Raw genomic sequence first — 13,924 nt, 5'->3', positions numbered from 1 at the left:
CGGAGCAGCAGCACGCACGCATGCAGTTCGCACAGGACCCGGTGAACAGATGGCCCCATGCGGCCCCAGCAGCTCCATCCTGCCCTGACACCTTCACACCTGAAAGGAAAGCGGCAATGAATGGAGATCAATACTCCCTACCTTTTGTTTCTGCAAACAAAGGAGCCTCTGCATGCCTGGCATCTCAGAAATCCCAGTCAGCACCAGACCAGCACACATTAAGGCGCTAATTACTCAGAGGAGTAATTTAGAGTCCAGCAGTGCTCCAGTGTCCGGGTCTTCCCGGGACTGTGACCTGCACCAAAACTGGTATCACCCTCCACCCTACCCTACATTTTCCTTTCTTTTTTTTTAAGCACAAACTTGATCTCCATTGGTAGAGAGTAATAACACACTTATATATTGGAGACTTGCTCCCACGTTCACTGAAACACTTCATTTACCTGGTTGTGAGAGAAGGCAGAGCACTATCGTGGTGCTGCCACTCAAAGAAAGATGCCTGTAAACAATGTTGGGTTCATGTGCCGATGCTGGTTTAGGTTGGTTTTCAAGATTTGGAGAAGCACCTGTGGGGCACAGCCTGAGGAGACAGGCTGCTGGCAAGGGACCACGCTGCTCCGCGAGGTACGCTTTGGCACATTTTCTTTGCTGGCTGTTGGGTTCACGACCGGGCTGATGCTTTCCATACAAGTGCCCATAGGTTGCAAGAGATACTGTACCAGCTACAACACTGCCTGCCTTTTCACAAAGTCTTCAGGGGAAAACCAATCAAATCTTAACAGTACTGGACATAACATGCTGTGATTTAAAGGAGAGGGAAGACACGTGCCAGAAATAAATCAGATGGGACTCAAAAAGGTGAAATTACACGGCTGTAAGGCATCTTGCTAGGGCGCTCTAAGTATGGAGAAGAGAAATCAGCGGGTCACTGGGTGTAACACTGTGATGTATCACCACATCCGTTCTCCACTGAGCCTTAAAAAAGAAGTGGCTAGAGACTGTATTCATTTATATAAAAAATGCAAAAAGGAAGACTTTGTAAGCATAGGTTAGAGCAGACTTTCCTTATTTTGGTACAAGAAACTTCACTTTACTTCCTTGGTGGTGCCAAAGCATCATTCAGTTCTGGGCGCCCCTTTGGCAGCCAGCGGTTTGGCCAGCAGCACAAACCTGAATGGTTTTCGGCAGCCTCTTTTAGAGATCCCCTGTATTTAATGCACTGTTCACAGAAAGCCCCACCATGACATAACAAAAACCGCTTGCCTATCACTACTTCAGCTTTCCAAAAGTATTTTGATGTACAGTCCACACACAGTCCCACAAGAGATGTGTAGAATAAAGAATGACATCAAAAATAATTTCTTAGTAGTGTAAATACTATACAAGCACATTTGTCTTAAATTTATTTTTTTTAATATTATTGTCCTTTTTTTTTCATTACAGTGTTCAGGGGTTGTTTTTTCATTTGTATCTGCACTCTGCACCTGTGTATTGAATGCATTCCTGAACATTCAACAATGCATCTTACCTTTAAGGTCAGGATGTGGTTTTATTGCTGTTTTGAAGCTGTTTTTTCCTTTTAATCTACTTTTTTAGGGTGTGCGGAAGCTACATGGAGCCACACACCAAAAGAAATTCTTTTTAATAAAAATTAAACATCTTTTAGAAACCCAACTACAGCTACTAAAGCAGGTGCCTTCTAATAGCATGACAGAGCTCTCCACACGCATATGTTAATACCACATAATTCAAAACCAGACAAAATAGAAAATACGAAGCACAGTCTTTTAGGGCCCTGTGACAGAGAGTGGCATTCAAAGAGGAATTCGTGGCAAACACTTTTAACAAGGAAACACAGGAAACTGTCTCGAAGCTTCATTGTTCACAGGGTGCTTTGTGTAAAACCTGTGCGCACACACACAGAGCATTCTTTAGTTAACAAGAAATACCTGGGTTTGCCTCGCCAGGCCTCCCACCAGATGCTAGCTTCCAGGACACCCTATCAAGCTGTTCCCTGTGGTCGCAGCAGCTCATCCACAGGCCACCTGCACTGGGCTCCTCTTTGCACAAACCCTGCAAGGCAGCAGACTTGCCGACAGAGCAACTCAAGCAGTATCACAGCTGGCAGAATGAGCAGCATACAATAATTTCAAAAGACAAGAAGAAAGCAGAACAACATTTCAAAAAGAATGAACAGATGAAAATAATTATCAGACAATTTCAGAGACAGACTTTGGGTGGCTTAAGAGGAGGCGTGACAGAGTTCAGGAAGAGAAAACCAGAGGCAGCCAAAGGGTCTCAGCTATTCTGGGAGAATTCTGGGAGCGCGATGTCACGTGGGATCAAGAGGCAGAATTTAATAACTGCTTGGAGCCAGGCTGAGGTGGGAAAGAGGGCGCTACGTTTTTGTGAAAGATGCAAGCTTTGGAAGCAGACACACAATAGCTCTGAGTGGTGCATGCTGGGCAGCACAGCAGTGCATCATTTCTGCTCTCCGCTTTGGTCCCTGAGAGGTTGCCCTGGGTTGGAACAAGAAACTGCAGCATCTCTGTTCAGAAATGACTGGAATAAACCAGCGATCAGCCAGCTCAGGTGTTTTCAGGAACACACCCATAGAGCTGCCAGACCCAGACACCTTGCTATAGTAAAAGTAAGGTTTACAACGTGGCTTCAGAGCATGGACTTCAAAGAAAGAACTGGCACCAGCCACAGAGAACACCAGCCTTATCACAAAGGCTTTGCCTACCACAAAAAAACCTGTCCCAGGTATTGAAGGTATGCGGAAACCACGTTCCCTGCTGTTACTCTTGCAAAATCCTCATCTACTTTGTCCACTTGCTTTTAAGATAGGACATAATTCATTTTCCCTTCAAGCAATTAAGAGTGTGTGCTCTGTAATCGTGAGAAACAGTTAAATGTACTCACACATCTGCTGTATCGATTTTATCTGCTCTTAACTCTCTTAAATCACTATTCCTTTCTGCTGGAATTTATTATAAAAGTAAAAAGATGCCAAATATAACAAACTTTTAAAATCTATACAAGTAGCAGAAACTCTGGTGTGTCCTGTTGCAGCCGGAAGAATAAACTATTCAAAATTACAAATATTTAAAAAATATTAAGATGTTAACCCGTGCATCTAGAAGCAAAAAAAGCCTTCTTCAAGCAAGAATTGTGTCACCCTCCTAACATTAAGATTTGCACTCGCTCATCCCTCTGCTTCATCAATACAACCAAAATGTTCTAAATAGACAGCTTTTCTAGCTGTTAAAAATAAAACTTCTAATCAGAAAACATCAGTTTATCTCTCCCCCTTCCATTCATTCATCTGTCTTTGTAACATGCTGGAAATATCTGTACTGGCATGCAAGAAAGGAACTGGAGTGTACCATGTAAGGATTAAAAATGCTTCTGAATAGAGGAGTCAGTATCTTAAAGCCCCTGCTACCTTGTAACGCTGGGTAGAGTCAGACACTGTTACATTCCTTACATATTTACAAGGATACTGCTAGAGCATATTTATTTTCTCCTCAGTTTTACAGCTTTCATTAAACTAGACAAAGGATTTTTGCCCCATTGCATGCCGAAACTGGAATTGCCTGCCTTGGCAACAAAATCCTGTAATTTCTACTCATGCCAAAAGCATCTTCATATAGCACTAACTTTGCCACAGCTATGTCAGAGCTTGAGCAGAAGGCTGTATTGCTGGTAGAAAGCAGAACATGCTCTGAGGGTCTGCAAAGAAAACAGCCATAGAAAGCAACTGGTGAAGAGAAAGAGGATCCTTGCATCAGCTTCCTGTATTAAAAAGGGCAGGAAAATCACCCAGGTGCCAGCCTCTCACCACACTTGCATGAGGAACAAGCCAAGCAGTTGCTGTTCCTCATTATTCCCCTTGAGGTTAGCAGAAGTCCAGGGCCTTCACAGGGTTGTTACTGCTGGTGTCGTGAATGCAACATAAAGTTTCAAAAAAGAGCGCACAAGGTCCCATTTCCCTGCACAGAGCAGAAAATCAGCAGCAGAGACTTCACTCCTCAGAAATCCTTACTTCCACTGTCCCAGAAACAAATGTGAACAAGAAATGTTATGACTTCCCAACATCACGCTCTCAACTCCTCCTCCACTATCAAAAAGGCTAGACGCTATTGAATGCAGGGAAGTTCAAACGTCACTGAAATTTGGGGGACCAGGATGCAGCCCCCTGTACGTATGGCTTTAAAACACCAGTCAACTATAGCAAATGATATTGTAGCTTCAAAATCTGAAATAATGCCAGTCTTCCAGTCACTCTGAACCTTTGCAAGAGGAAAAAATAAAGATACAGGTCCTTCATTATGATGACCATTTGTTTCCATGCTTTTTTTGTGGTTCTGTTGTTTTTTTTTTTAATTACCTTAACATCCTCTAGATGCTTATAAATCTGCTGTTCAACAATTTGCTTTGTATACTTCACAATGTTGGGATCAAATTGACTAACTCTCTGGCTCCTTACTTCCCCCTTATAAAAAGACATAAAGTTTGTCTGTCTCCAGTCCTGTATTTTCCCCATCATTCACAGACTCAAAATAATATTTTCTAAAATTTCACACTGCTATGGCTATTTTTTCATTCTTTTCTGACTGCATGCATCCATTTGCACACCTTCCACATCACGTAGCAGACCTATAATACCATTTGTCATCGTTTTCAACTTATATCTAATACACCTATAAAATCCTTTCCATTTTGCTTTAAAAGAGAGAGAGAAGAGATGAGATATGGGGTGTTTTAAGGCAAAAAGGAACAGGGAAAAGTCTGCGAGTGGTGTCGGGAGGCACCGGAGCCAGGCGAGTGGCCAGCTCAAGGCGGGCAGGAGGGGCAGTGGGAAGTGGGAGTATCAGCCTGCAGCCGCCAGGTACACGCTGGGGTTAATGGCAGGAGGTGCCAGCTGAGTGCTGTTTCCCAAATTTGGAAGAAAGAACAAAAAAAAGTTGTTTTTCCATCATTTATGAAGCATTGCCTCTCTCTGCACCAAGTGCAGAAGCCGTATGGTTGAGGCAGAGGAGTTGGCTTTTGGGGAATGGAGCTTAGCTGAATCATCATCTTGAGATCCTGCAGGATCTCCCTTCTCCTCCCCTTCCCCGCTCCCAGACCCCACAATTAGTTCACCATCAGAGAGTGTTAAGGACATCCCGTTACACTTGATAAATGAGGGTGGGTATGGGGAAACCATTTGTCTCGGTAGATGGCGGAGGCAGGTAAAACACTTTGCTACCCAAAGCAAGCAATCCTCACATAAAACCTCAGAGAGCAGACAAAATCTCTGAAGTCTCCTACGCTCTAAAATGTTTTTAATAAAACATTTATTTTAAAAGTAGGCATTGATAGGCAGTACATGTTCAGCCACAGCAAGGCAGAAAGCAGCATAAGATAATCCCCAATTTTAGCCAATAATAAACCAATAAAATGATGGTTAGTGTCACTCAGAAATGCAAATCCAATTTCACACTTCCAAGCATCAGGTATTCAGGGAAATCACAAGATTTATTTGGAGCATGGAGGGTGAGTGGTGTGGAGATGGAATGCTTTTCTCTCTGAAGATGTGCTGAATCTCTTTCATTTTCCCCTTTAGGGGCTATCTTTCAAACTATTAAAAAAAAATACAAGAAAACAGAAAGCCTGTATGATGTCTATGTGAAAGCAGATGGGCATGATGTCTAATTACCGCATTGATTCCTAGATTCCCAGGCAGTCATAAGGGATTGATCTGACCAAAATCTCTGCCGCAACCCGCCTTTATATCTCCAATACTCAGCAATCCTCCGAGGGCTCGCCCCCAGCTTCTCGGTGAAAGTGGCGGAAAGCCCCACAAGGCAGCGGCACAGCTCGAGGCTGCCAACGCGCCAGTGCCATGATGGAACCGACCTGTGTGAGGAGCCCGGTCCCGCAGGGGAGATGCTGCTCCTTCAGCATCGGCTCTGAGGGAAAGCCTGTGGGAACACGCTGGGTCTCAGACAAACCAAACATTTTCAGCCTGTAGCACTCCAGAGAAGCAGACAGCTCTGTGCAGCACTTCCTGTGTAAGCAACACAGTTAATTAACTCTGTGTTGATTAATGGGGCGCTCTCACATCAAGAATTTATTGAGTCTGTTATTATATACAAGGTCTTAATTGCCAAACAGCCGCAGCTAAATACCATTCCTTGCCGTCTACTCCTTAAGCATCATAATGTAAAATTAATTGGTACTTGTTTGCTAATGAATATGAAATATTTTAAGTCATGCACCATAAAACTTACCACTGGTATGTTCATTTCTAAACACCCATGAACGAACTAAACTACTTTAATACCTTGGGAAGAACCTCCTCTCTTGGACCCGTGTGGGATGGGTGGTTCATTGCTCTTTGTAGCAGGGCTTTTCTGCGCTCAGATGTTTACCAAAAGAGCTGTTCTAGAATAATTAGCCAGTAGTTATTCCACTTCCACAGTGCATTAAGACTGACTTGCAAAAGATGCTTTCATGCAAGACTATGAGCACCCACACCAAAATATCTACCCAGAACAGTTATTTTGGGGCAGCTGTTTCAGTAAATTTCCAAGCACAACTGTGATCAGCTCACAACAACTGATCGAACTTGGCCTGGGGGTAGCAGGGAAGATCAAAAAGACACTTGAACCCCTTTGTCCCTTGTGGATCCTTACCTCCAGGGTTAGCCTCTGTGCACAGAAAGGGCTTGCAGCATAACAAAGCGAATCCCTGGGGTGAAAGAAAAACATCCCAACTCTGGAATATGCTCCCCTAGTCCTAAGGGCAGGAGAAACCAGAAACAGCGTCCTGAGCCCGGCTCTGCCATGCAAGTAGGGTGGGGAAAGCAGAGGGGGCACCCACACCACAGCTGCAAGGGGATGCAAGGTTGGGGATACATCCCCAACCGAGGAAAGCCCTTCTGTTTACATACCTGCGGAAATAACATTTTTTCTATTTATATTTCTAAGGTCTTGTCGGTAATGCAAACCTTTCTTCAACCACATCTGTTTCAAAAAGATGGGGTATGAGCTACACAAACAAGGTCTGACTGTTTTTTTAATTAGTTTAAGGTGGACGCAACAGAAACATGGCTTTTGTGTTGATGTCACTCGTCATGCTATGAACCACAGGGATCAGCACAGCTCTAAGGGGAATACAGCATGTGGGAATGAATGCAGGAAGGCTCAAGCAACCAGGCTTTCCTCTAAGCCAACTGCTTATCCTTTTGCAGAGAGAACTGCTTTATCAGTGAAACCAAAATATCTGGACTGTTTTCTCTACTGTTTGAAAGCAAACAAACTACACCAAGAGAGGGAGAGTCAGGAACCAAAGAATCACTTCTCAAATGCAATGCTATTCCTGGGACTGCACCCACATAGCTGTAGCACGGTTATTTACACAGTGCTTGTTTTTGATGCTCCAATATCCCAGCGAGCAGCAGTGCAATTCAGCCCAGCAGACTGGACAGCTCAATAAGCTCACAAAGCCAGGCAGCACATGAGGCGGTTTTGTCACTTCTGTGGGTCAAAGCCTTGGAGCACCCTTTGCCAGGTACTGCGCAGGCAGCTGTGAAGAGGCACTTGGCAAAAGCCTGCTCCATGCTAGAGCTTTATGGAGGCAGAAATACAGAAGCAAAGGTTAACACACTGAATTATGCCTGGTTGTCCACTTCCTTTAAATTTTTGTCCCTACAGAATCAACTGAGGGATTCTTCAGACAGCTGTCTGCAAGCCTACAGGTCTTTAAAGACCCTTTTTTCAAAGTGCTGGAGACCACACGTCTCCATGGAGTCATCTGTAAGGAGTCACACAAGGGTTTTCAGACAGTCGTCTGCAGAGTTCTTCAGCTGGCACTGTGGGAACCCGAAGTGCTGAAGATCATGTGCTTCTTCTCGATTTGCTGTCATTCTTGTCTCCATTTCCAGGCAGCTCTCTGGTAAACCACACACCTGCCTCAGAGGGCACAATATAGTCATAAGAACCCATTAAAGATGCACAAACATTACCAGGAACTAGAACCAGAAGATCATAAATGTGATCCCCGATTAACATAAAGCCTGTGCACAGGCCTGTTGGAAGGGGGTAGCAGCAAGGCACGCTGCAACCAGCTACCCCAGCTAACAGTCCTCTGTGGAGGAGGACAAATCTGTTCAGCCCAATTTGCTCCATTTTAGAGAAGAAATATTACTCCTCTGGGTAGCAGGGGTGAGGCACAAGTTCACTGGTCTTCACAAAAACACTTCTAAAAGGAGCACCCTCTTCTGCTTAGAAGGTAGATTATATGTATGTAAATATTGACAAATAATAAGCAAAACTTAGTAAGGAAACTGCCCAGTTTCAGCCTGACATGAAGTGGACCTTGTGTGAACGCACCCAAGAGCACCACCTCATCCACTTACAGCAAGTTTTCCTTGCTTGAATTTGGAAGGCTATCTCCATTTCTCTGAACCCACCCAGCTTTATGTCCATGCTGTGGCCAAGCATCACACAGCCCTGGATTATTAGGACATTTAGTCTACAGAAGTGGTGCTAATACACAACAGGCTGATCTCATTTTTACCATTTGCACGGCCAGATACAATGCTAAGCCTATGACACAGGATTAGCAACCCAAGGCAGCCACCCACTGCAATCAGCCAGAATAAACCTTAACCTACCAGGTGACCTAGAAACCATTTCCTAACAGAGCACTTTCTCTTAAGCAGCACCAATGCCTATTTCACACATTATAGAACCAATATCTAAACAAAATGTTCACTAACAGTGTGCTATGAAACTGCGTGTCACCGTTCATTTCTCATCTTGCAACATCCTAATACTGGCATCAGCCCACGCAGCATAAACAGCACTAAAACAATGTGCAGGGAGGAAGGGCACCGCTGTGATTCAGCCACAGAAAGAAGTAAATCAGGATTTGGTTCTTGTTCTGTCACCCACTGTGCTCTCAGACTGAACTTGCTCACGGAATCTCTCCGCACCCAGCCCCGTGCTGCAAATTGGGATGACGACCTCCTCCTGACCGTGCTCTCTGTCCCACCTGGGTATGTCACCCGTCTCCTCCACGCCTTCCTTGGGGTCTTGGCTGCAGCCTCCCTGTTCCCGACCCGCAACTCCAAAGCCATCTTGGCAGGGCAGCTTCGCACCACCTCACACCTGCCTTCAGCCGAGGGCACAGTGAGCCACAGGCTCCATCCGCATAAAGCACCACCACAAACAGGGCCACGACCCCTAACAGAGGAGCGGGATTACACACTTCCCTAAAGGATCAGGGCTCGTTTACATTAAAACAAAGACATTTCCTCATGCTGGGCATGATTCCCACCAAGCGGGAGGCAGCTGGACCGTTCACCTAAGCACACTCCTCTCAGGCAGGAGGGATGCTCGCAGGCTCTGGCACACTGCACTCACGTGGCTGGTAGAGCTTTTTGGAAACTTTCCTGGAGTCAATGACTAAATAAGTCCCTCTCTTGATTTTAAATTGGAGATAAATGCTGCATGTCACATTGGCAAGCACATTAAAGCAGCTGGAAGCACAAAGACAATATGGGGTATTTCAGGCCTTTGTTCTCTCGTTTTTTACCCATGGCATGTTAAGCAACTAAAGAACAAACTGAGCAAACCAGTGTTTTACTGGATAATATCACAGGCTTCCAGCCTCTAAATCCCACCTTTTGCTACTGGCACGAGCGCACGGAGTTAGGAAGGGGAAAATGAAAACACTGGTGAAAAGGACACGTTGCCCACCTATTATAAGTACAGGAAAAATGAACTTTATACACAGAAGGACAGCAATGCAGGTGCTGCTACCAGCATGTTGCTGTAAGAGCGAAGCAGCTTCCCCACACTCCTGCAAAGTCAGTCAGGAGTCAACGCAGCCAAAAGCAGAACTTGGTCTGAAGAAGAGATGTCAGAAGGCAACCTGCAGCCCTTTCACCTCAGACAGGCAAGGAGCCCGTTGCGTTAGAACGATGTTACGATGAAATGGGCCAGGTTCTCCATCAGAACGGTATTGCCTACATTATTAATGAAGAAACGTATACAAAAGCTGACTGACATTCATAGAAGTTTCCTTTCCCAGACAGGATTCTGTAATATTTACGTGTCTAACAGAGCAACTGCTCTTTAGTTTATACCTTGTCCAAACAAGAAAAAATAGCTCATGAGGTTAGCAATACTTGATTTCTACCTTTTAACTTCTTCAAGTTACAAGCTCTCTACTGCTACTAATACTTTGTTTATAGAGACATCAGACACAGGTATGCAATTCAAGAGGCACCACAGGATTATTTTGCTCAAAGTCTTTGCACGGACAAAAGATCAAGCAACAAGTCTCTAAAATTGTAAAGCCTGCAACACAAGGGGAGGGACAAAAAATGTCATGTTGAGATCACAAAATATGCCAGAATAGAAATAGCAATGTTTAAACACCAAATTATTCATCGCTAGTGCTAGTGATCATTTGCAGATGTTGCATCATTAGATATCAAGATGTGGCCTTGGAGCAATCCTACATGTACATCATTCAATAGTAAAAGTTTTTTTTCTTGAGAAACCCAACTTCTTTATGGAAAAAAAAAAAAAAAAAGCTAAAGCCTCAGCTCAGCAAATAGATCCAATCAGGTACATCTGTCAAGACCGTGCAGAAGTCAGCCACTATGGTTTTACTTACTTCCTCATAAAGATGCAGTAGCATGCAGCTGCAGGGAAGAAGCAGGAGCTTTGCAAGGGCATTCTCCCCAAGCACTCCTTTAAAATTCAAAAGCAAGCTATTACAAATAATTCAAGCACAAAAATGCATGTCCGTACATAAAAACAACTCATAACACAAAGTACAAACATCGACCAGACAAGCTTACGTTAGGCTAGGAGATTTAGCATCTCAAGGCAAAAACACATTAAGCACCCTCCATTTTTGGCTGTACATCTGCAGCCTGGGAAAACTCTTTCTTCCCCCAAAAGCAACACATACGCAAATGTCTGTCATCAAAAAGCACGCACTTTTTCAGAATGTCACAATTACCTAGCCACAACTAAATGCTGTAATTTGTTGACCAACTCCTTGCAAACTTCAATAATGACCTCAAACCCTCAGATAAAACTGCAAAATAATTTCCCTTATTTTAAATGTAATTTTGTAATGCTTTGATTTCCACCCATCACCAGGCTGAAGGGCTCCAGGATCATGCTGCTACACGTTCCTAGTGCAGCAATTAAAACAAGGCTGAAGCCACAGCCACCAGCTGTGGGAACTGTTTAGTCCAGGCTTTGCAGCTAACAAAAAAGTGACTAAAGTCATATACGTACTTTTGAAAAAAAAATAGTTTAAAAATTGCAACACCTGAAAATGCAACTTTTCTAGCTCTTAAAGCATCTAAACAAAATGGTTAAAATACGGAGGTATGACAAAAATCATGTTCTGCTAGTAAGTTTAGCTCACCCATACATTTTGCAACATACATGTACACACGCAGCAGTATGTGAAGCAGTGGGTTCAAGTGGAAGAGGAGGAATAAAAATCCTATTATATGGTCAATGTTGTCAAAACGTACCTTTAAATGCTGGCCTAATATAGGCCTATACCTATAATACCTGGCTCCTGTAGGCACCTGATGACACTAAAACCAGTATTAGTATCAGAGAAAAGAAAAAAGTTCTAGTCAACGGGGATTAAAAAGCGATAAAAAGGTTAAAAAAAAAAACACACAATATGCTGACTTACTGTGTACGATATCTGCCCAAGCCTGCAGACAGCCTAAACAGCAGCTCTTAAAGACCAAAGGGCTGGTTTTTCAAAGGAACAGTCCGAGATGTGCTGTTCTCAACAACCCTCCCCACGCCTCTGGCCACTCCAGCAACCAACAGGCAGGCCCCGGGGTACACAGGCTCCCAGAAACCCCACATGCAGCTACATGACCATTTTCTTTGCTGGCTGCCTGTGGTTTGCCCCCAGCACCAGGCTGTGAGCAACAGCAGTGGCTGGAGACCCTACCCAGTGCCAGCAGTTGGCTCCAGCTTGGGCGCCAAAATCATCGGCCCAGCCTCAAGCCAGGATCGTGATCACCTCAGCCACACCGCAGGCACCGTGCCTCAGGTGCGTGCGAGGACAGATTCTGCTGGGCACCATCCACAACTCGGGCACAACTAACATTTTCACGTGGCAGGCACATATATACACACCCTCAAAGCAGCCCAGGCGTCTCAGTGTAAGCATCACAAAATCCTCACAGCTTTACCACACTTCTGGAGGGTTTCTCCTCTACAGAAAAGTATACAATAGACGTGAGCACAGTGCATGACTCCAGGATCCTCCTGATAAAAATTTACCTCAAAACAAGCTACGAAGCCATCTGAAAATGATAGTTCATAAGCCATGACCAAAAAAAGCAAGCAGCTTCCTTTCCAGCTCTGCACCTTCCTCTCTTTGGGGACTCGAAGTTTCTTTCCCCCTGTCTGAAGAGGGCCAGACACGAAACGTGTCAGAGCTCCACGGCCACCTGTGAGGCAGCAGCACCCACCCTGCCCACACCTCTAAGCAAGGCCAGGAATTTTCCAAAGCTTTTTATTTTAAAACACACACATTTGGAAATGTAATCAGCTTTGTTAGGAGATTATTTGTTACTGTTGTACTCATTTTGCTTTTAAGTGTGTTCGGATCAAGTCCAGCCTCTGCCCAGGCGATTTTTATGATTTCTGACATCTGTTTAAAATCATTTTAAACATCTGTTTAATGCTGTTTCTCTGTGACCATAATAAAAAGGATCCTCATGGTCAGTGAGAACTGTCAAGGACAGGAAAGCATTTGGGAAAGGGAGAGAAATGGTCCTTTCAGTTCCAGTCACACTGCATTGCTCTCAGCAACCAAGGACAACAGGCAAAATACCTGGAGACAGGATGAGGTTTTGCAGCTAATAGCAGCCTCGGTGCACACACCATTTAGCTGGGCTTCATTACCCTTACACACGCTTGAAAAGGTAGCCTAAAAATTATCGTTGTTTTCTACACATGGGGCCTGAACTGGTGAAACTGAAGTGACAGGAAATTTGGACCCCCAGGTGCACTGGGTCAAGGCCTGTCTCAAATCTACAGCGAGCGTCCCACTGAATTCAGGCATAAATGCACCAAGCGCTGCATCTCTTAAAAGCAGCTACACCAACTTCATCTTTATGTAACTTCATATTTTTGTTCACAGAAAAGATACCCGGTGCTTTCCAAAGACAGAACGACGCATTTCCCACGTGAACACGTCTGGCCACAAGCAGCACCCAGGCAGGGCAGAGCTTGCATCAGCCTCCAACAGCCACCAGGACAAGCAGACAGGGGCTGCTCCACACACCGCTGCCCCGACACGGCGCCAGGCCTGAAATTGAGCCAGGCCGAGCACTGGCATCCCGAATCGGACGTAACTACTTCACCACAGAGCAACCCGGCCAGCTTCGAGCTGACAGCGGGAGGTAGCTACAGAGACAGCCCTCAGGTTCACACAGGGCCACAGTCCCGTGAGGTGCGCTTGCGCTGGTAAGGCACACGTGGAAACAAGACAGAGAAGCCACAGAAATTTAGATTCCTCCACAGTATTTTTCCAAAAGCTAACTCACAGGAGTTTACCTTGAGAAATACTTTAAGAGATTTTACCCTCTCAGCAGAGTGCTGACAGAAGCAATTGTGTGTGTATTTGCCGTCCAAAATCATCGGTGGAAACCCTGAAGATTAAAAGCACATTCAGCAGGACTTCAGCTAATAGGCTTTCTCTTGAAAAGTCTGCACGTGGCAAACGCAGAAATGATTCTCAAGAAACTAAGCTACTTGATGCAAACGCGAGCAATTAAGAACAAGCTGTGTGAGAAGTGCAAGCAGGGAGACCAGTGGTGGGAAACACCCCAGCCACGGCTGCTCAGGGGCAGATCCAGGCAACAACA

General features: G+C 44.8%; 1 protein-coding gene across 17 annotated transcripts in view; it reads right to left on the bottom strand.

Annotated features, from left to right (window-relative positions):
- Nucleotides 1-13,924, bottom strand: part of ANKRD44 (ankyrin repeat domain 44) — a 154,007-nt gene that overhangs the window by 118,098 nt on the left and 21,985 nt on the right. For 13 of the 17 annotated variants that reach the window (XR_013953649.1, XR_013953650.1, XM_080599904.1 and 10 more), the window contains one exon: nucleotides 5,905-6,055. The exons of the other annotated variants lie outside the window; for them this stretch is intronic. Coding sequence is in view for 11 of the 13 variants with exons in the window: in XM_080599904.1 (XP_080456030.1) it covers nucleotides 5,905-6,006 (102 nt within the window). In the remaining 2 variants the exon portion in view is untranslated. Of the gene's footprint in view, nucleotides 1-5,904; nucleotides 6,056-13,924 lie in introns of those variants that run through there. 17 annotated transcript variants of the gene reach the window in all.

Source organism: Anser brachyrhynchus, assembly GCF_964034855.1.
Source record: "Anser brachyrhynchus genome assembly, chromosome: 7".
NCBI lineage: Eukaryota > Metazoa > Chordata > Aves > Anseriformes > Anatidae > Anser > Anser brachyrhynchus.
Note: the sequence above shows the minus strand (reverse complement) of the source record. Positions and strands in the feature narration are given on the sequence as shown.